This window comes from Corylus avellana, chromosome ca2 (genome assembly GCF_901000735.1).
Source record: "Corylus avellana chromosome ca2, CavTom2PMs-1.0".
Classification (NCBI taxonomy): domain Eukaryota; kingdom Viridiplantae; phylum Streptophyta; class Magnoliopsida; order Fagales; family Betulaceae; genus Corylus; species Corylus avellana.
This window is the reverse complement of record NC_081542.1, coordinates 35,640,990-35,664,085: the sequence shown is the minus strand read 5'-3', so window position 1 is coordinate 35,664,085 and position 23,096 is coordinate 35,640,990. Positions and strand designations below refer to the sequence as shown.

The 23,096-nt window shown below is 34.7% G+C and overlaps 1 protein-coding gene across 13 annotated transcripts; it reads right to left on the bottom strand.

Annotated features, from left to right (window-relative positions):
• Positions 1-18,445: 18,445 nt before the first annotated feature.
• On the bottom strand, positions 18,446-22,669 carry LOC132171809 (uncharacterized). Of its 13 annotated transcripts, none has more exons than XR_009439078.1 (5): positions 21,711-22,669; positions 20,287-20,507; positions 19,952-20,180; positions 18,783-18,813; positions 18,446-18,678 (listed from the first exon to the last, which is right to left on the bottom strand). XR_009439078.1 is itself a non-coding variant. In XM_059583211.1 (3 exons), the coding sequence occupies exons 1-3, from the start codon at positions 22,427-22,429 to the stop codon at positions 20,095-20,097; spliced, it is 1,026 nt and encodes a 341-aa protein (XP_059439194.1). In that variant the 5' UTR covers positions 22,430-22,669; the 3' UTR covers positions 18,451-20,094. The 13 variants fall into 13 exon arrangements, 2 of the variants coding, with proteins under 2 accessions (XP_059439194.1, XP_059439196.1); XR_009439074.1 differs by having other exon boundaries at positions 18,449-18,678; positions 19,256-20,180; XR_009439076.1 differs by having other exon boundaries at positions 18,448-18,813.
• Between the last annotated feature and the right edge of the window lie 427 nt (positions 22,670-23,096).

Here is a 23,096-nt window from a genome sequence, read left to right as displayed (position 1 = left end):
TCAAGAATTATACTGAAAATTAAAATGAATTAATGAAAAATCCTCTTGATTTTTTAAATTGGACATTAACACAATTATAAATTAGAAGAATATTAACAATAAAATAGTAATTTGTAAAAGTATGTGTACTTTTTCCAAGAATATAGTACATGGCACGTCAAGAATTATACTGAAAATTAAAATGAATTAATGAAAAATCCTCTTGATTTTTTAAATTGGACATTAACACAATTATAAATTAGAAGAATATTAACAATAAAATAGTAATTTGTAAAAGTATGTGTACTTTTTCCAAGAATATAGTAGTGCATTATAATTTTGAACCTCCTTTTTCTTTACCCTAGCTCAATATTTCGCAATCTATACAATTAATTATCTGAAAATAGATGTGGATTAGGTAGAACAAAAACTGATAGTAGTGGTGCAGGACTATGAGGGCTTTAGTTATTGCTACTTAATATTATAATATTTCTCAATGAACATTAAAATAGTGATCTGTTTGCTTGGAGTAGGAATCAATTAATGCACTAAAGATCTTTGCTTCTTTAGACAATTTTTTTTTTTTTTTTTTGCTTCTTTAGACAATTAACACCAAGGCTTTTGACAATTAACACCAATTCTTCAAGATATACATTGACACCAAGGCTTTTGACAATTAACAGATTGTCTTCTATATTTAGTTCTTAATTAATTTGATTCCATAAAGTAAAGGAAAAAAAAAAAAAAACATCATCCCTTCTGTCTGTAATAAGCTATGGCTAGGTTTAGGTGGTCACATGGAGGATTAGAGAACCTTTTATTTATTTTACTTAATGAACTTAGTTTGCCTTCGGATAACACATACAAAGCACCCAATCATGTTATTGCTAATTAAGTAATTGATTAATTAGCTATGTTTGCAGGTCCACAGGGCCAACCTGCCAAGCCTGCTACAACTAAAAAGGTTCTCTTTGCATCAATGGAAAGTTGACAATCCTCACGTTGCATGGCACTCTAGTAGATTAGGATATATACTTTCCATTTTCTCTTATATAACACATCATACATACAATATACTTAAAACTAATTAAAGAATAAATAAATTAATATTCTAGATGTATAGATAATAAAATTCATTTTTTCATGAGGGCTCAATAATCCACTCATCGAATATTGTATTTTGTGTTGGCCGAGTTCATGTGAGGTTTGCGGGTCATATAAAATAAATGTATTATGTATGTCCTATATATTTTTAAAAAATTAATATGGCTATCACATTAATATTACTAGAATGATTCATGCATGATAATATCATATCATATTAATGAAATGTTTGATTCATATGCATGTGATAATATTAATTGTACAATAGTATGATTATGATACTAGCTAATTGGCATGCATGTGATATATACGTATATACTAATTAATTTATACTAATATGATAAAATTAATTTTTCATACCAATTCAAATTAATTTACTACATAATTAATTTTAATTAATTATAATTTTTGACGTGTCATAACGCTACGTCAAAAAATTTTGACGTGTCTAAACCCAACACATCAATAAATTGTTTCTTGACGTGTTTATTTAGACATGTCAAAAAGTATTGACGTGGCAAACTTCAGTTACTGTTTGCCACGTCAATAATGTGTAAGTTTTTTGTAGTGATACAATATTACTTTTAAAAAAAAAAGAAAACTACAGGAAGCATTCCGTGCGATTTTTTTTTTTTTTTTTTAATTTTTAACTTTCTTTTGTATCTTTTCTCCACAAATAGAGTATATGTAATGTGTATACTAATATTTGTTTGGTTTTTATTGAATATCTTGAAGAATCCTTATGCAAGACTTTTATGATAACAGGCTATCACAGGGATTGCACTTCTTGAAAGAAACAAGCTTTACACAGGCAGCAGTGATAGAATAGTTCGGATTTGAGATTGTCATACAAGACAGTGTGCTCGTGTCATTGAACTTGGTGTCGATATAGGATCAATGATTAGTGAATGTGTTTGGGTGCTCATTGGCATTCCAAATGTTGTTAAAGTAAGCTCTGCCCTCAATATGTTTTGCTTTGTTATTGTTAATATTTTGTATGATTGTTCAATATGTATGCTCCATTTAGCATTTTTGATGATGTTGCAGGCATTGAACACTAAGTCAGGTGCCAAATACGATCTCAATGGAAAGCAATTGAGACTATCATGATTGTGTTTCTTCACTTGATTAATTGAGTTTCACTATGGAAATATTTGCAAAATATTTTGATAAAGCTATTTGACTTAATGTCAATATAAGTAGTTGCTTCACTGTTTCTTTTATCATTCTTCATATTATCTCTATTTCGTGTTACAGGTTTGGGATCATAAAACTTTAGAGTGTGTTATGACACTCTGGTTCTTTGGACCGCACAATAAAGGCTTGGGCTCTGAGTGAAGGGGGTAATTTGAAAGTAATCTATACACACAATGAAGAAGACGTAAGTTATTTAAGGATTGTGGTGCTTGAATAACTTACGTGTTCTTCATTGTGTGTATAGATTGCTTCCAACTTAACCCCCTTCACTAAGAGCCCATGCCTTTACTGTGTGGTCCAAAGAATCAGATAATAGAAACTCATTCCAGCAGATAAGAGACGTCACAGTATCAGCATGAGCATCCAGTGTCATAACACATCTCTGCATAAATATTATTCACTGCCAACTGGAAAAAGAAGAAAGGTGATGTGCATTTGCTGTGTCTTTCTTGTTTGAACAATTAGTCATTAGTGAATTAAATGTACAATTCATTTACAATATCGTAACAAATTTTGTAATAACCCTTATACGATGTATTTCTTCGTTAATAGAAAAGAATGATTCACAGGAATAATTATATGATTTAACTCCTGTATTTTTCTTCTTCTATTTAGTCATTCAGTTTATTATCCATTTAACCATCAATGCACGTGAGGGAAGATATATATATTCTAAAGAAACTATCAATGGCCTGACTTTTTAATATTTATGTTAGAAAAATTATACATTATTGGAGATTGATATTAAATGGCCTTATAAGAGTATGACTGGCCATCATACCCTTTTTTTCTCTTCTTTTATTATTATTATTATTTGCACTTTGTAACGTTAGGATCCAGGAAAAAAAAAAAAAAAGTATATTTAGGATTTTAAAATACCTTTTTTTTTAAATAATTAAAAAAAAAAATCTGATTTGTGAATTTGCAAAATAGCTCAACAATTTGCATTTGCTTTTTTTTTTGCGATTGTTCATTGTCATTCTATATTTAGATTAATTTACATTTTATATTTACATTGTTTTTTTAAATTAATTATTTATGAATATAAATTTTTGTTACATATTTTAAGGGTATAAAATATATAATTGTAGTTAATAAGATATCGAAAACAACAATGATTCTATTGAGTTTCAATCAAATTATAAACAAGCTTGTATTGAGATAAATTTAGCAAATCTGCCAATAGATCATTTCTTAAGAAAAAAAAAAAAAATTATGATTACTTTCATAGCGATAGAGATCAAATCCGAAGAGTATATTTATACAAACGACATTGTCAACTAGTTAACCATGATTTTCCACAAACACAATTTGAAAAACATGGTATCGTTTTAATCCAACATAGTTTAAAGAATATCCTGATTGGTTGGAATACATCATTTTAAAAGATGTATATTACTTAAAGCATTTACAATGGAAGAGTCAAATGATACTTTTATATAAAATGGCTAATCAGATTTGTAAAAAAAGCCAATTTTGGATTAGCCAAAAAAGTGCAAAATGGATATTTGATTGGATTAGCAACAAAAAAAAAAAAACCATACATATAACAGCATTTTTCAAGGGAGCCATTTTTGCTTCTACAATCGACAAACTATTATGCTCAAACTATTGTTCGATATTTTACAAATATTGAGTTTAAATCATTCAATGAATCCACCAATTTTTACAAATCACAACAAATATCCGATTTGAAATTAAATCATCCTATGTATCCGTTTGGTTAACGAATCACAACGGATATTCGATTTCAATCGAATGATTTGATGTATCCGAAGGATGAAACACATCAAATATCCAACTCCAACACATAAAAGTTCATAACATTCAATTAAAATAGATGAATCAACCAATTGAATGGAAAACTACAACATTCTTATTCAAAGTCAGAATTGTATGAACAAAATACAAGAATATATGATTTTGTCAATGATGAAGCTTCATCTTCAACCTTAGTTGAAGGATTTAGCCTCTCATGACTAAACGCAACATCATGAATTCAATTGAAAGCATAAAATTAATCACACTTACAAAAGAACGCAAAATAGGAGCTTGAAAAGTGTGAAAATTCGACAATAGTCAGAGAACGACGCCCCCCATCATCTTTTACAAGAGAAAAATGTGTTATTTATAACCTAAACCAGGGTTTCGGCGCTGTCAGGTCAGCCTGGGTGCACTCGGTCACACCTTAGGTGCGCTCGAGCGCAATCAAGATTTCATCAGATCTTCCATGGTGCAGGCGTGCGCTCGAGCGTGCCTTGCGTGGGCTCGAGCGCTCAATCGCTCTTCCAGAAGACTTCAACTTCCTTGCAATTTCCAACTTCAAACTGCAGTTTTCTCTCAATGACTTGCAAAACACTAAAACACCAAAACTATCAAAAAAATAAAAAAATAAAAAGGCTAAGAGCTTAACAAATACAAGTTAAAGAGCTCAAATATACAATATTTAGCACTCATCAATTATCTTGGGGTAGAGACTCGGTCTTTGGCTTTGTTTTGGTACTCTTTAATATTTGTCCTGCTGTTGTGCGTTGCTATTGTGATTGAGAGAGGTCTCTCCTTTACAGTTGTGGTTATTAGATTCTCTAATAGTAAAATTATCCATGCTGTCATCACGTGTCTCTCGTCTGCCGCTACCTTTAGTGAAGCCCAAACTGCATTTCAAGCTGTTCAAGATTGTACTTTTGTAGCTTCAAGCATTTCGTTTTGTCTCCAAATGCAAGATTACATTACCTTCTTTTCTAAAACGCTAGGAGATTCACCTTCCGTTTAGGAAACCAAGTGGTATTTAACTTCCGCTCTCTCTAGTAGAGTATCTCTGAACCGCTGGTTTCCTTCTAGGTTCTCTTCTTTTCCTTTCTCTCCTTGATTATATCTCTTCTTGCTTCCTGTTACTCCACCTTAGTCATGGAGAATACTATCCCTGACTTAGTAGATTTGATCAATCATACTGCAGCTCTTGATTGGTTTGATACTCCACCCACCCGAACCATTCCCACTGTCAACCCTGGTCCGTCCCCTTTTTTCATTCTCGTGGGAAAGATTCTCTCGTCCCAACCTCTCTAAAAAATTATTATCAAGAATAATATCTTGCAAACCTGGAAATTTTTAAAGTCCCTAGTTTCTGAAGATAGAGGGGATAATATGATGGTTTTTATGTTTGAAAATTTAGATGAGCTTAACAGAGCGTTGGATTACTCTCTGTGGAACATCAAAGGGGCTCCTCTTAAGAGGTGGTCTGATGAGGATGCTATTGAAGATTTGGATTTTACCAAGGCTACTTATTGGGTGCAAATTCACAATCTTCCGTTAGAGCTGATGACGGTTGAAAATGTAAGGAATATTGATGCAAGTCTAGGAGAGCTATTGGAAGTTGATACTTTTGATAATCTCAAACTTGCTAGGAAAGGTTTTCTTCGGTTTAGGGTGGTTATTAATCTTTTGAATCCCCTCACTCCAGGCTTCACTCACCATAGGCCTCCAAAGGCTCTACTATGGATCCAATATATGTATGAAAGGCTCTCTGATTACTGTTACACTTATGGAAGAATAGGGCATCTTTCTTATGCATGTATCGTTGAACCTCGTCCCCTTGATCATGGGAGGTATGGTGACAAGCTGAAGGCTAGTTCTCCAAAAGCTAGCAGGGTTGTTCAGCTTATTCTGCCAAGGAGTCAGATTTCTAATGCTCTTGCCATAGTTTCAGTTCATAACAGGTCCTTCCCTAACTCAACTCAGTCGAGTTCTTCCAACTCAACTCAGCCGATTTCTCCGAGATATTTCCCAAGCTCCCCAGGTAACAGTCACATCCCTTTGAGCCCCTCTGTTACTACTCCTGCATTAATAGAAAAGTCTTCATTTGTCAAAAATCAGCTGCACCACATTAACTCGTCCTTATTGCTTACCAACATTGAGAAGTTAAACTCCCTTAAACTTCACTTCCCAAAAAATACGTGGCCTGCCTTTGTCAATTCCTCCTTGGAAATTGGTTCCTCTAGCTCTTTATTGGCTACTCCTAACTCCAAGTTGGATTCTGAGCAATTTAGTTCTACCTCAACTATTTTACTAACTAACCTTTTCCTTCCTTCCACGTGTCCTCTTGTTTCAAACAATCCTTCCACCTCCTCGTTACCTCCTATCTTTTCCTCCAATCTGTCCCCCATTGAAACTCCTTCTTTTTCCAACTTGAAACCTCCCCGCCCTCCAAACAGCCCTTCTTCTAGGAAAAGGTTTCATCCTTAGACCAAAGCCCTTCACACTAAAAAACCAAAAACCAATTTTCGGCATTCCAGTAATATGATTGAAGATGATGATGGTCAAGATGATATTGTGCAGAGTGGTTCTGAGTTATGCAAGACAGCAAGGGTTGAAGGTTTTAATTTCCCCCCACTAGACCAATGAAAATTCTGGCATGGAATTGTAGGGGGTTGGCTCGAGGCCCTACAATTCGAGCTCTTCAGGCTTTGATTAGAGCTCATCATCTTGATCTTCTGTTTTTATCTAAGACTAAAGTGTTGTCTTCTCGTTTTCAGCCTTCTTTGTTTGGATTGGGTTTCTCAGCTTGGTTAGAAGTTCCTCCTTCTGGTCTTCAAGGTGGTCTCTACATGGCTTGGAAGCAAGGTGTGGATATTGAACCTGTCCGTATTAACAAGAATTGTATTTCTTGTTTAGTTTTTTATGAACCTTCTAGTAGTCCTTGGTTGTTCTCTGATGTGTATACTCCTCATAACAGTCCAAGACGAATTGAATTTTGGTCTTTTTTGTCTAATTTGTGGAACTCCTTTTGAGGTGCCTGGTTGTTGTTTCGAGATTTTAACTCCATTTTGTCCTCTTCTGAGAAGAGTGGTGGCCGTGATTTTGGTTCTTCTTCTCATGGCAATTTTGTTGATTTTGTTCACTCAATGCTCTGGTGGATCTTGGCTTTGTGGGTAACAAGTTCACTTGGAGCAACTGTAGGATTGGTAGGGCGAATATCAAGGAGAGGCTTGACAGAGGTTTGGCTAATCAAAGTTGGGTCAATCTTTTCCCCAATTCTTTGGTTCATCATTTCCTTGATACTCAATCTGATCATTGTCCCATTTTGATCTCCATTGTTGGTAGTTATAAGAATATTCCTAAACCTTTCCGTTTTGAAGCCTTCTGGACTAGGGATCAGTCCAGTCACTCGGTTGTGGCGCAGGCTTGGTTGGCTAAGGAGGAGGGTTCTCATGCTTTCTCTTTGAGTAGGAAGTGGAAGAGCATGAAGTGTGCTTTGAAATTTTGGAACCAGCATCATTTTAGGCGTATTCAACACAGGATTAAAGCTCTGATGTCTGATATCTATGCGATTCAATCTAGTCCTCACTCCTTTGTGAATGCGGAAAGAGAGATAGAGTTGCAGAATGAGTTGCATGAGCAACTTCTGAGGGAAGAAGTTCTTTAGAAGCAGAAGTCTAGAAAGTTGTGGCTTACCTGCACAGATCTCAACACAAAATTCTTTCATGCTTCTACTGTTTGTAGGCGAAGGTATAACTCTAACTCTTCCTTAAAGACTAGTGATGGTTCTATGCTGGGGGGGAGGGAGAATATTGGTAATTACTTGGTGTAGCATTTTAGTTCTATGTTTTCTTCAACTATGCCTATTTTAGATGCTAGTCTTAATAGTTTGGTTGACAAGGTTGTTACTGAGGAGGAGAATGTTGCCCTCTGTTTAATTCCTAATGAGAGTGAAATTTTCTTGGCTATTTCTGATTTGGGTTTGAATAAGGCCCCTGGTCCTGATGGTATGACAAGGTTGTTTTATAAGACTTATTGGCCCATTGTGAAAGTTAGTGTAGTGGATTCGGTTCAATCTTTTTTTAGGGGTGGTTTTTTGCTTAAAGAGTTCAACCATACCAATATAGCTCTTATCCCCAAGATTGACAATCCTTCTTTGGTGCATCATTTTAGGCCTATTAGTCTTACTAATTTCAATTACAAGATTATCTCCAAGATTCTTTCTAATAGGTTTAAACCTATCTTGCACAAGATCATTTCTCCTGTTCAGTCAGCTTTCCTTAAAGGTGGGTCTATTCATGGTAATACCATTGCTCATGAGTTATTTCATACCATGAAGCAAAAGAAGGGGAATGGTGGTTTAATGGCTTTGAAGCTTGACATGGAGAAAGCCTTTGATTCTATGGAATGGGAGTTTTTGTTAAAAATCCTCAAGCTTTTGGGGTTTCATCCTATTTGGATTCAATGGATTAGGCATTGTATTACCACCTCATCTTTCTCTATTCTTCTTGATGGTGCTCCTTTTGGCAAGTTTTTACCTTCTCGTGGTTTAAGGCAGGGAGATCCTCTCTCTCCTTTCTTGTTTATTTTGGGTTCTGAAATTTTGTCTAGGTTGATTGTCAGAGAAGAAAACTTGGGGCTTCTTCAGGGTATCAAAATGGCAAGGATGTGCCTTCCTATCACTCACCTTTTGTTTGCTGATGATATTATTTTTTCTAGGGCTAAGGCAAGTGAAGCTGGGGTGATTTCAAAGTGTCTTAACACTTATTCTTCTTAGTCAGGGTAGCATATCAATTTGTCCAAATCTGCTATTTTCTTTAGCAGAAATTGCAGCCCTACCACTAAAGATGCTGTCAATAGGATTCTTCACTTGGCCCGGCTACCTTCTCGGGTCAAGTATTTAGGCATTCCGCTTTTAATGCATAGGAGGAAGAAGGATTCCTTTATTGAGCTCAAAGATAGAATTCTTGCTAGAATTTCAGGTTGGAAAGCCAAGCTCTTATCTCAGGCTGCAAGAACCACCTTGGTGAAATCTGTGGTTAATGCTATTCCAACCTATCTTATGTCCTTGTTTCTTCTTCCTAAGTCATTATGTGTTTCTATCAATTCCAGCATTAGGAAGTTTTGGTGGGATATTCGCAAGACAAGAAGCATTGCTTATCTCTTCTTTCTTGGGATAATATTTGTAAACCGAAGTCCTTGGGTGGTTTAGGTAATCGGACTATGGAAGTTATTAATAATTCTCTTCTTGCTAGGATTGGTTGGAAGATGGCTTCTAATCAGCCTCATCTTTGGGTTGATTCTCTCAAAGCCAAGTATTTGTAGCATGGGGTCTCCTTCTTGAATGCTCCTTCTAATGCTCTTGCTTCTTGGCTTTGGAAAGGGTTGTTAAAGAATAGAAAAGTTGTGGAGCAATGTATTTCCATTTCTATTGGTCTTAATGTTGATATTTGGAATTCTCCTTGGATTCCTCTCATGCCTTCTTTTAAGCCTATTCCAAATGTTAACTTGGTGGGGCTCCCTTCTTATGCGGTTGCTGATCTTATTTGCCCTATTAGGAGAATTTGGAGCTTGTCCTTGCTGCAGGATCTTTTTGATCCCCTTACGGTGGAAAACATTCTTAGCATTCATTTGCCTATTTGTGTGTTTCTTTTGATAAGTGGGTTTGGGCTCCCTCTCCTTCAAGGAATTTCTCAGTGAAGTCAGCTCATGATCTCTCCTTGTCTTTGGGGGGCAGGTTTCCTCCTCTTGCCATAGAAGCTTGGGTTTCCCTTTGGGGGTTAAAAGTCCAAGCAAGGTTGAAACATTTGCTTTGGAAGGTTGCCTGGGATATTCTTCCTTATAGGCTAAGATTGGTAGGTTTGTGGTTAGTGAAGATCCAGATGCTTGGCTTTGCCTCTTCTGTAAAGGGCCTTTGTAGACTTTATCTCACGTTTTCTTGGAGTGTGATTTGGCTAGAATTTTGTGGAGATCTTCCCCTTGGCCTATCTCTTTTTCGGCTTACTCCTCCATGCCTATTTCGGATTGGATTCTTGCTATTTTGTCCCCTGTGAATTCTTTTGGTATTCCTAAGTCTGATGTTAGGAAATTTCAATTGTTTGTTGTTCTCATGTTGGATCATATTTGGAGGTGCAGGAACCTCTTAATTCATGAAGGTCTGCAGCCCTCTCCCATTAAAGTTATCCATCAAATTTCTTGCAGCTTCAATTATCATCTTGTGGCTTGGAATGATCTTGCTCTTCCTGCCTTGTGGATGCCGCCAGCTACTGGTTGGTTGTAAGGAAACTTCGATGTTGCAGTGAAGGGCTCTTTTGCTGTTGCAGCAGCCGTGATTAGTGATAAAAGGGGTGATATTGTTGGTGCAGCCACTCAGAAGCTCCTGTGTACAAATGCCCTTCAAGGTGAAGCTCTTGCAGCCTTGCTGGCTTCCGTTTAGTCTCTTCTCTGGGTTGCAATTTACTTGCCTTGGAAGGGGATGCTCTTCTAGTGGTTTTAGCTATAACCAATCCTTCCTTATTTTCCTCTTGGAACTTTGCTCATTGTATAGCTGATGTTCGTTTGGTTTTATCTTCCTTTCAAAGTTGGAATATTTTGAAAGTGTCCCGTAGTGCCAATTTTCGGGCATATGCTTTAGGTAAATGGACCTATTCTCATCTTGTTTTTGGAAGCATTCCCACAGGATCTCCTATTCTCTCTTCCATCCAGATAAAAAATGGGAAAGATCTTCCACTGTATCCCTTTCCTTATTCAATTAGGGAAAAAAAAAAAAAAGATTGTACTTTTGTTTTTCTATTTTGTTTTGTTATTTGCCTTAAACTAAATTAACAAATATAAAACAAATGGACAAGCACAATAGAACTAAAACGAACAAATCCATTTAATCCACACAAAAAAAAAAAAAAAAGCCTAAAAAAATCTGCAAAAACAAATACGGACTAATAAAAACTTAATCCAATGTAAAATCTAAGAAGTTAAAGAAAATAAGGACCCAAATGAAGTAAAACATACAATAATCAGCATCTCAAATAGGACATAAAATTTGTAAAAAGGAAAAAAATGAAAATTTAATAACACGAATGCAGACCAGATAGGAAAACATAAACTTTTCATGCAGAAATATAATGGAAGACCGAATGGTCCAATACTGTGAATAAAGAGAGTAGAAATTTTAAACCCAGAAAGCAAAACGTACCAAATGCGCAGCTGGCAAAAGGACAGATAGAATATGCGGAGAAAAAAAAAAAATGGAAGTTAAAGGCTTATTGACAGAACTCACCCGTCAGCAATGGAGGACTCAAAGCAAAGCCTCTTGAAGATTCACATTTCTCGCCAAACCCATCATCTACCAGGAATCAAACGCTGCAGAAATGATAGACCGAGAGTGAGAGGGAGAAATACACTTCGGAGTTAGGAGAGGGAGAGAGAGAGAGGCTAATTAATAAATAGTATGTGGGCCTTCAGTTTGATTATAATTAAGCTGATATAATATAATGTATTTTAAGTTAAATGAGTGAGATAAATGGAAACATTAATTACTCGTATGAATTTGTAAGATCTACATAAAAAAAATATACATTTTTCCCTAGCTAATAAGATATGTATACGAATTATTTGTAGAATAGCATGAACAAAATTTAGGATTATAACGGAGAACAAGGACCAAGTAGAACTTTTATTTACTCGGACATGGAATGTTTCGTCCCATGGAAAAGGACGTTTATGAGCACACACTATTTTATAATTAATAGAATAGTCAACTTTCTAATTCGGTTATTCATATTCAGGAGTTCATATTGTATCCTACCCATAGGCAATTCTTTTGACAAATGCAACCGATCCTACACTTGGAGGAGAGGTGGACGACAAGTACCAGTACTAGTCAGATGTGAAAGACACCAAAGTTCATGGGTGGATATCCCTTGACCCACCCGTTAGATTCTGGATCATAACACCCAGTGAAGAGTTTCGTTAAGCAAGAACTCACCTCTCATGTCGGCCCCACTTCCCTCTGTGTAAGTCCACCTATCCATATGCATAATAAGTGCTAATTCAATTACTTATTTCCACTATCACATCGTCAAGTTATATGATAGTCATGTAATAATCTACTAAATAAGATTACTCTTTAAACAAATACTCTCTAAAATGATTAAGTGTAGATGACAAATGGTGGGATAATGTTTAAAAGGAAAACACTTGACTACAAATTTTAGTATAATTTCTAAACAAATTCACATCGCATTTCATGAGTATCATGTGACATAATATGAATAAAAAAAATTAAGTACTAAAATTTAATAGACACATTTAATTGTTGAGTAACTGACATAGTAAATAACTAAATATCATGTAGATTGTCATGTCAATTTATAGTGGACTTATGTTAAATATTGTAATACTCCTAACAACATTCAAAATTAAGCATAAACTCTATTCGTAGTAAAAACAGTTAGGCATTCATAATTTTTTTTTTCTTTTATAATTAATAGAATAGTCAACTTTCTAATTCAGCTATTCATATTCAGGTGTTTATGAGCGCACACTATTCAGGAATGGACCTTGAGATTAAATTCAAAGATGGAGAGTCATGGAAAAAGGTCTTTGGACCTATATTTGTTTATATGAACTTGATTTCTCATCAAAATGATTATCAAAAGCTTTGGGTAGATGTTAAGGAGAAGGTATGTTTAAATTGAGGTACTCTTTTCTCTAAATCTGAACTAAATTTTGAATTGACTCACAATTGATTTTTATCTAGATGTTGTGTGAGGTTGATAGCTGGCCATATAATTTCAATGAGTCAAAAGATTTCCCTTCTGTTGATCAAATGGAACTATTGCGTGTCAACTGCTAGTTAGTGACCAGTATGTCCCTTCTCTACTTTCACATAATTTTTTTTAGACGGGTTAAGTTCGGATTCAGTTCTAGTTAAATTTAGATTCGTTAGAATTGAAACACTTGTTCAAAATAAAAGGGTCACGTGTCTTGTAACAAAACACAATAAACATGTGTTCCAATACAAATAATTTGAATTCAAGCTAAAATTAAACATGAGCTGAATCCTTTTTATATATAAATGATTTTAATTATCTTGCTTTATCAAGTATATCAGTAAGAGTTTAATTTGGGGGTGATCTGCTTATGTTGGTTTGGCAGCTCCGGGAGAGGTAGGGTCGTGGCAAAGAGAAATCAAGGTATTTTTCTCCTACATAATTTCACTTTCAATTAATTATATTTATGAATGTTGATCAGACACTAATTAGCTATAAATTTTGTTTCTTTGTTTATTTCTTTTAGGTGTATCAATTCTGGACCCAAGCTGACGATTAGGGACATTTCGTGATTAAAAAAGTTAGACCCGGGGACTATAATTTCTATGCATGGGTCCATGGTGTTATTGGGGATTATGAAAATGACACCAAAATTACTCTTAAACCAAGTAAGCATATAAATGAGAATGTGTTATATATTGTTTACCTAAAGACCAAATCATAACCCAAGAGACATGTCAACCTTTTTTTACCTTGAGAAAATGAGTCCATAATATTATAGTAAAATTTTAAGGATAATATAGCTTTTGTAACAAATTTTTTTCAAACCGACTTAATAGTTCATAATTCATTAAATAGTTAAGCAAAATATATGAGTTGTCACATCAAATTGAAAAGAGATTGTCGTAAAATACATAGAATCCCAAACATTTTCCAAGTGCTGAACTAATAACTGTTTTTTACTGTCATATCATCAAGTTGTATGATATATAATAGTCTACTAAACAAAGTTACTTGATTTGGGTGGGTCGCATCGTTATATCACATGTGGCATGTAGATTATACTTTAAATATTATCATAGAATATCTTACACCCAATACTAACTAATTTGACTTAATCAAGAGAGAAGTGTACTAGCTTTCCATGCAACTTGGTGATTGATATAGATTTATTGACATCCAATGCAGGATTGGAAGTCAAATTGGGAGCCCTTGTGTATGAGCCTCCGAGACATGGTCCACCCCTATGGGAAATTGGCATCCCTAATCGCACCGCTGCAGAGCTCTATGTACCAGACCCATATCCAACACTCACTAACCGACTATACAACCACTTAGAAAAGTTAGTTACATGCACTAACATCACAAATTGTTGCTGCAATCTTAATTTAATTTTATTGCTTAGTTTTGAATAATTTATATTTGTAGGTTCAGGCATTATAGTTTGTGGGATCAATATAAATGTTAGCGATTATCATAAAGATTGGTGCTTTGCTCATCTTAACATGTATATATATTTATTTCACCTTTCTTAACATGCTTTTTAAAAATAAAAATAAAAATAATAATAATAATAATAATAATAATAATAATAATAATGAAATGTAAATCCTTCAAGGTAGAGGTATTTTTGTTGAGTAAACCTTGGATACATGACACTACCCACAAGAACTGTGTATCGATTGAGTGAGGACTTGAATAATCGAACTTCTTTATTTCTTTTATCATAATTCTTAGTTCTAATAATACTTTACAAGAATATAAATAATGTGACATGTGAATCAGCAACATGGCATATCAGATTGGAACTTGTTAATATGACCAAGAACAGAAATTATACATTCCAGTTGGCCTTGGCATTAGCCCATTATGCGGTAATACATGTACAAAACACCGATCCCGATCTGGTACAATAAGTTTTCCTACTGCACTATAATATATAGGGCAATCCATGTGAAAGTGAGGAATAGGCTCTCCTTGCTCTAACAGGCCTTTGAACTGTCTGAACAACTGCCTGAACAGATTGGGTTTGTTCCTACTTTCATGTGGGTTTGTCATTGCTTTGGATCCAATGCCTTTACAGAGTCCATCAAATGAGATAACTTTTTTTTTTTTTCTTTTTGTTAATATTTTGCTTATGATTTGATGATTGGATTGTAAGGTTTGATTCAACGATGCACGTGCTAGACCTGCTCACTTTTCAACAGGACATATTGGAAGGGACAACGCCATCGCGAGGCAGGGAATCCATGGGTTGTATTGGCTTTACAGCATTGATGTAAAAGGCAATCTACTCCATGAAGGAAACAACACAATCTATCTTAGACAGGCAAAAAGTGAAAACTATTTTCAAGGAGTCATGTACGACTACCTTTGTCTAGAAGGGCCTTAAGAAGAAGCCTGATCATTAATTTACAAGATTCTAGATCTTGCTTCCCCATTTGGCAACATATAGTCACATATGGTTATCACGTACAATTGTATATAGCTATAAGAACAAATTTATTTGCTGTGTTTTAAGGCTAATTAAGCTTCAACCTTGATTTCTTAGTTCAAAAATGAAATGAAATTTTTGTGGTTATGCTAGTTCAAAAATGAAATAAAATCTAAAAAATGTTTTGAGCCTACTTAAGCATCAATCTCTAAAAAAATTTCATATGCTTTTTAATAGCATTAACTAAATTTTTTTTGCATATTCTTCTCATACGCTCCAGGAATACATGACATTCTTAAATGCTAGTTCGAGAAATTCCTTCAACCTAGTTTGTAAGAAATTTATATCCTTTATAAAATAATATATGAATTATAGAGGACAGTAATATCCAATTCAACACTCCAAAATAAAACTTCATAAATGTCATCACACAAAAAGATTTAACGAGAAATCAAGTGCTTAATTGTGCATGTGAACTTTTGACATTCCAAAATGCATTGCATCATAAGGTTCATCATTCTTATGTCTTCACCTAATACTTTAAAAAAAAAAAAAAAAAAAATCACCAGATTTAACCAAGTCTTAGGGTTAGTTAAAAAATGACGATATTTCAACACCCTCCTTATTGCCTACCAAGGTTTAATTTATGAAATTGAATGCGTTACTGCTTTGTGGCCGAGTCACGGGGGCAACCTATAGGATGGATTAAAATATCTTGGTACTGTGTATGAATATAACATTAACTCATTAAATACTGGTAGATAAAAAGAACCACCAAAATATAAAGTCCTACCATCAAATTAGTATCGATAGAGTGGGTTGTTGTAGATGTTGGTTACAGAGCATAATGATATGTTGCGATTCTTAAATGTCGCATACAGCTTAAGAATGAATTATACCTAAGATTTATATCAATCCGCCTTCACAAAATATCTAGATTTAATTTATTTTTATCTTAATGAGTTGCTATATATAGACCCCTTTTCACCCATGGGAGGATCTCCTTTGAGTATTAGGCATCCAGGTAGAGTAGGCTTCCTTTAAAACTTAGTTTAGATTTCATTCATCCATGTAATTAAGGGAGGGGAATTGACGATTGCTGAAAGTTTAGATTTCATTCATCCATGTAATTAAGGGAGGGGAATTGACGATGCTTCAGCAATCACATGCACCTCCTTTCCTTTACATAATTGTAAGATATTTTACTCCCTAATATATTAAAAAAAAAAAAAGGCTACTATCACCGATGGGGGCATGCAATTTTTGTTGTTGTGAGTTTTGAGGACATGCAATCCCACATAATAATGAATTATGAAATACCTTGTCTGTCGTTGTTAATTTGTTAGACAAAGAGAATTAATTCTTTAGGTTGCCGTTAATGCAAGTTACTTTCAATTATTTTCTTGCCTATGACAACAATTCTACCATCCCCAAGAGCAGGGACTGAGCCAGGAAATTTGATGGGAGGGGGCCAACCAAAAAAAAATTTCGGTTCTTTAAAATTTTTTTAATTAAAAAAATTATTTTTATTGTTTTTTATGAACTAAAAACTACCGTAAGGGCAAAATACAGTGAGCATTTGAAAGTAAATGCAAAAAAAGTAGACATTTGAAAGTAAGGGCAAAAAATAAAAAAATTTAATGGGTATGGCCCAAAAAAATTAAGAATATGGCCAAAAAGTTTTTATTGGATATGGCCAAAAAATCTAAAATTATGGTCAAATTTTTATTTTTTTAGGGGGGCCAAATGACTAAAATTGAAACTTAATTAACTTAACTTTTTCTTTTTTAACCTTTTTTTTTTTTTACTTATAAATTTTTTTTCCCTTATTTTGGAGGGGACCATGGCCTACCCCGGTCCCCCCCTCTCTCAGTCTCTGCCCAACAGGTAACTCAATCGGTTGGAATCACGTCTAATAAAGCGGAGGTCACTAGTTCGAATCCCCCTCCCCTTTCTTGTACGGACATCTCAAAAATAAAAAATAAAAAATAAACAATAACAACAACAACAATTTTACCAAGAAATTTGTGATTAAGATTTTCTTCAATTTCAAATAAATTGTAAAATCTTAAATTACAAAAGTTAGGTAGTTTCTTAGCATCAAAATACTTGAAAAATGTCACGTATTAAAAACCTTAAATCTTATTAAGGCAACCAGAAAGAATTTTCCTTTCAAAAGGTTTTTTTTTTTTTTATCACTTTTAAAAAGATGCTTATTGTTTAGAAAACCAAAAGACAATTTTTACCCGAAAGCTTTTAAAATAGTGTTATTTAGAAAACAAAGCGTGTGGTTTCATTACATCTTTATTTCCTGAAAAAATAAAATATTCTACTTTATTAGAAGTCTTATGTATTACGTTTCATCCTCGAGTAATATGAATAATTAATTATAATTACTTATAAAAAAATAATTAATTATATATTAAGCAAATAGTCCTATAATGACCAAAATGTATTGCACTTCAAAAGTTGATCAGCTGGTTTCTCTTTAGAGCAAAAAAAAGAAAAGACATGTATTTTGTTAAAGAATTCCCAAAATTAAAATGTATATATATAATTTTAGTTGACACATCACTTTTTTGACGTTTAGACTGTGTTCTTATCAATGAAATGGCAAATATGAACCTGCCAAATATAGTGTGGTGTGTTTCTTTTTTTTTTTTGACATTTCTGCACAAGAGCGGAAAAGAAGATTCGAACTAGTGTGGTGTGTTTCTAATGTAAGCTAGTTGATTGGATTGTTTGGACGCGTGTTACCTTTTTATTGGATATGACAGTCTTGATGGCCATGTATCACTCATCACAATAAAAGATTTAACAAAAGAGGTATAGAGAGAATTATTTAATAACGGTGCGATCCTCAATGAGTCATTAGATAAATTTTAAACCTTAAAACAATAATTTGATAAAAGAGAAAACCTCAAAGATCACTAGAGCATTTTCTCAAAATATAGAAAAGAAGACAATGTTATAAAATTTTGATTTTACTGCGAAGGTGCGCAGCTGAAAAATTATTAACCATACCAAGTATCTTCAAAACAACAACAGAATTATACATCCAATTCTGAAGTGAATAATTATATACTCAGTTGAACATTTTGGTTCACTGAAGAAATAGTTCTCATCTTTTAAACTTCAGCCCTTACCCATCTCAATCAAAATTAGTATAAACCATAGGAACTCAGATCAAATTATCAATATTGAATTAACTAGAATTATTTTAATACAAAGAAAATGATTAAGCTTGCAAATGCACAATTCAATTGATGTACATCAAATTGGTCTACCAATTCACAACAAATTAGTGTACATCAAATTGATCAGTAAATGCAACATAAATTTGATAAATAATCTCTCTTCAAAGCTATCTGACAATAGCAACCAGCAAGCTACTTCACTTCAGGTAAATAATCATCAATCTCAGCTGGGATTAGTACTCTGCAAAACATTAGGATATTCTCCAGTTGATTTAGACCGGAAAATATCAAGTTCGTTATCTTTAAAATGTACTTTTGCCCCCTTAAAGTGAAAGGACAAAATACCTCTCAAATATACCTCTCAATCCAGTTCCCTCTGCCAAAAGCAATGCACAAGAGAATTAATTTAGCAACACAATTTAAAAAGGTCACGACTAGAGAATCATTAAGGACTAAGAACCATTAGAAAATCAGAAGTCAATGAGGGTATACAGTATAATAGATTGAGATTTTTGGCAGAAAGCAGGCAATTAAAGAGGAATAGGAAGAAGCTTATGTCGCCACTCTGAAATTACTCATGACAAAGAAGCAGCATACATTGTTATTCTGAAATAAGTTGAAGAATTTCTGAGATTTTAAGGATATTGCCCCTTTGAGAGCCTTCTTATAGTTGTACTTATTATGCTAAAAGAATACAGGCTGCATAGATAAAAACAAAAAAAGATCATGAACTCAATAATTGAATTCTCAAGGTTGTTGAAAATTTATAACAAATTTTCTCCAAATATAAACAGCTATAAGTTCACACAGAGACTAACTTGGGGGAAGGCCAAATTTTCGCATTTCAGCAAATACGGCTTTCTCTAGCAGCACAGATGTGCAGTAAGCCTTGAGAAGAAGGGCATAAGTATCTTCAGTAGGGATGCACCAGCTTTCAATAAGTTCTAAATATGCAGATTCTGTATCCTTATACGGTGATTTCTTCCTGTAAGCATCTATAAGCAAATTGTAGCAGATAACATTTGGTTTGAAGGTAGTCTTGTGCAAAACCCATTCATAGATCTGGTAATATGTTCATAATTTTACAGTAAAAAAAGTCAATTAAAGTCAAATGTAAGTATAGATAGCAAGAAAAAGGGCGGGTGTGCTAAGTTTAGTTATGAAAATGCAATTGCTAAGTTTGCTTTATACAGGATCTTATGAACAAATATTGAATCGGAAAAACATGAAGATTCCAATGTGGATTTATTGAAAATACCAGGATTGACAATGTTGAGCTAGTATAGAGAGCTAACAGAAACCAAGTAAAATGACAAAGTTATTGGTGCGAAAGAAATATTATCAACTCCATTCTATAAGCAGTTTGAAGAATTCAAATACTTAGCCTTTTAAAATTCAACTAAAACCAAAGCCAAAGAAACAAAAAAAATCAACTACAGATAAATTCTTTCTGGGTCTTTGTGTCAGGAATTAGAAAAACAAAATAAAATAAGAAAGAGGTACTAAATTCTCACCAACACAATTGAATCATATTGTTTACCGAGATGAAGTTGAACTACATTGATGACAGCATCCCAAGTGGTATGAGAGATTGGGAGAGTGTCGAGAGAACCCTGGAGTTTATTGGATCCAGGTTATTCTGTGCAAACTGCAAAATTTACTGAGCAATGGGGCTCAGTACTGGAAAAATTTCATCAACAAAACCAGATCCATATTTCCATCCTCGTCCTCTTAAAGAGCCACCTGTAAAAAGATGATGCATCAAATATTTGAATACTTGTTTCTAATTTATACTTGAATACTTTGAAGCACATAAATATAAGTGTAAAGTTTTGCATTACATCGTTGCCTAGACAACTTCTTGGGATTAAAGCCTGTCCATTTGCCACGTTTGTCATATAAAGACCTTCACGTTTGCTTTTCGCAAAAGCCTCAACACTTGAATTCTTGGCTACGTGTTTGCTTTTCGCAACAGCCTCACTACTTGAATTCTTGGCTATGCATTTGAAACTACTCTTATAGCTTCTTGGATCTATGAATATATAGCTATATGGACAACCAAAAATCAACCTACAAAAGTTCATTCATGGTTAATTAAAATTTCACAAATATAATCTCCCAAACATGTTCTCACAAGGTACACTTTTCATCAAAAGCCATTACCTCATAAAAGGCAACAGTAGAACCATGCAAGGCATGGTCTTTGGTGCACAAACTGAATTAAAAGAGGTTCTAAAACCTCTTTCAAACTAAAAGGCAAATATGTGGCAATACAAGCCATAATTCATATAAATGGAAGCTCCTTATGTCTGTATTCGTAAGTCTTAACTATTATAAGACCCGCAGTTAGATAAGTATGATTATTTATTGTTTTGAGAACTCAATTACAATTCTTTTAAAATCACATGCAAAGGAAAAAAAAAAAAAAAAACACTGAAGTATGGCAACCAATGAAGATAAATTCTTGAAACTTCATTGCATGTGTACTTGTTTGTGTGATAATTATAAGGACCCATGTCCTGAAACCAATCAAAATGCTATAAAATGATCAAAAACAGTGTAGAAAATAAGTGAACTTGACATGAAATCCATTGTGTACCTTACAGTGTGTGAGTGTGTTACTTCAAGCACAAAATGGATAAGCATAAAAGCCACTATAACACATGTGTCTGGAGAAACTCTTTCTTGCTTATGTTGTGTACTATTTCGCAAAAACACATCTCCGAATTGATGCGAATGCCATAAAAACCAAAAAACAGAGCAAGACTAACATATCAATTCAACAAGAAAACTGCCCAGAAAGAATCAACATAAAATTGAGAACAGAAAATCAAGAACACGATACAAACACAGACCCGTTGAAATGCATAGACACAGTGAGGATTAGACTTATGAATGCATGGAAGTACATGTTATATTATACAAAGACAAACAATAATAAGACTCAACAGCAAATTGCAACAAACACAAAATCTTGAACTTTCTGGAAAACTGTACGATTTTATTAGATTGTTCAAATAATTTGGGACTCACTTTGAATCCAACATCAAAATTGTGGTTTACAAAGAACTAATAACAACTAATCATTAAAAAGAACAAAAAAGAAGACGAAACCCTAATAAACAAACAAAAAATTGAGAGGAAAAAAAATTATATCCGTATAAAAAAAAAATTAATAAAAAATGAAACCCTAGATAAGAAAAAAAAAAAAAAAACAAAAAAACAAAACAAAACAAAACCTGAGCAAGAAATTAAAATCCTTCCCCATCTCACCGAACATAGGGCAATGGGTAGCGGCAGAGGGGACAGCGATGACTCTTCTCCAGCCACTTGACAATGCAATCTCCATGATAGACATGGGAGCACGGCAGCCGCGTGAGTTCGAGCCCACCCTGAAATTCCTCTGTGCAAATTATGCATTCTCCGATCGACCGAAGCCCATCTTCTTCAAAGGTTACCTTCTTCAATCCCTCAATCGCAGATCGAGTGGCCGGGATGGGCCTCGCCACATCTACCGCCATGGACTCCCTCAAACCCATATCCATCTCATCGTACTCTTCATCATCATCATTCACATCATCCACAACCACAAGCGTGGTGTGTTGAAAGGTTACCGCGATCGGCGACGTTCCCATCCCGACAGATCGAGCCGCGGCGGCCGATGAGATATCTCGCGCTACCGCTTCCTGATGCTCTGCGGGGGCACCCACGTCCGAAAGCAAGGATAGCATGCGCGCGCCACCATCGCACAACAGAGCCACGCGTTTGGGGACCCAGAAGGTTTTTGATCGCGTGCGAGATCGCGCTTGTGCGACGGACACCTGACGATCGTCATTGCCGATGATGGATTTCTTTATTTTAAGGACCTCAGTCGCGCGAAATTGGATGGGAACCTCATCCGGCGCGTGTGGGCGCGAGTCGGAGAGATCTTCGATTCTTCGAAAATCCCACACTCTAAAGCTGAAACCGTAGGAGCTGCCGCTTGACGGCATTATTAGGGTTTGCAATTGGAGCGAAAATCGTGAGACGATGGCAAGAGGATGGCAGAAAATAGGGTTTGCAAGAGGATGGCAGATCTTCGATGGGTGGGATTCGGCGGAGCTGTTGCCGCTTGACAGTAGGGCAAACCAAATTAGCGAAAATACGATGGCAACAACTGGGGAGCGAAAATCGATTTGAGAGCGACAGAACACTCAAGAGAAACGCAATCGTGAGAGGATTGCAAAAGTATTGAAAAGAGTAGCCGTAGGGGAAAATAGGGTTTGCAATATATATAGAGTTTTCTTCTGGGTATGGGCTGTCTGGGTAGGTGCAGAACTTATGGGCTGGGTTAGTTTGAGTTCTAGGCCCATCTATAAAATAAAATTAAAAAATTAAAAAACATGGTACACCATTTTGTGCACTTGAAATCAGCCTTTTTCTCTTCCTTGTTGATTGAAGTGTATGATAATTTAATTTGCCAACTTTTCTTCTGTCTAAGAGCCGCCGACCCAAAACGCACGTATGAAGCATCAAAAGCTCCTTTCAGCCAAAATACGGTTGTTTGGTAAAATGGTTGTGAAAGGGAGCATCAAAAGCTCGTTTCAGCCAAAATACGGTCGTTTGGTAAAATGGTTGTGAAAGGACTTTTGAAGTTTCAAACGTTCAAACCCACGTTTG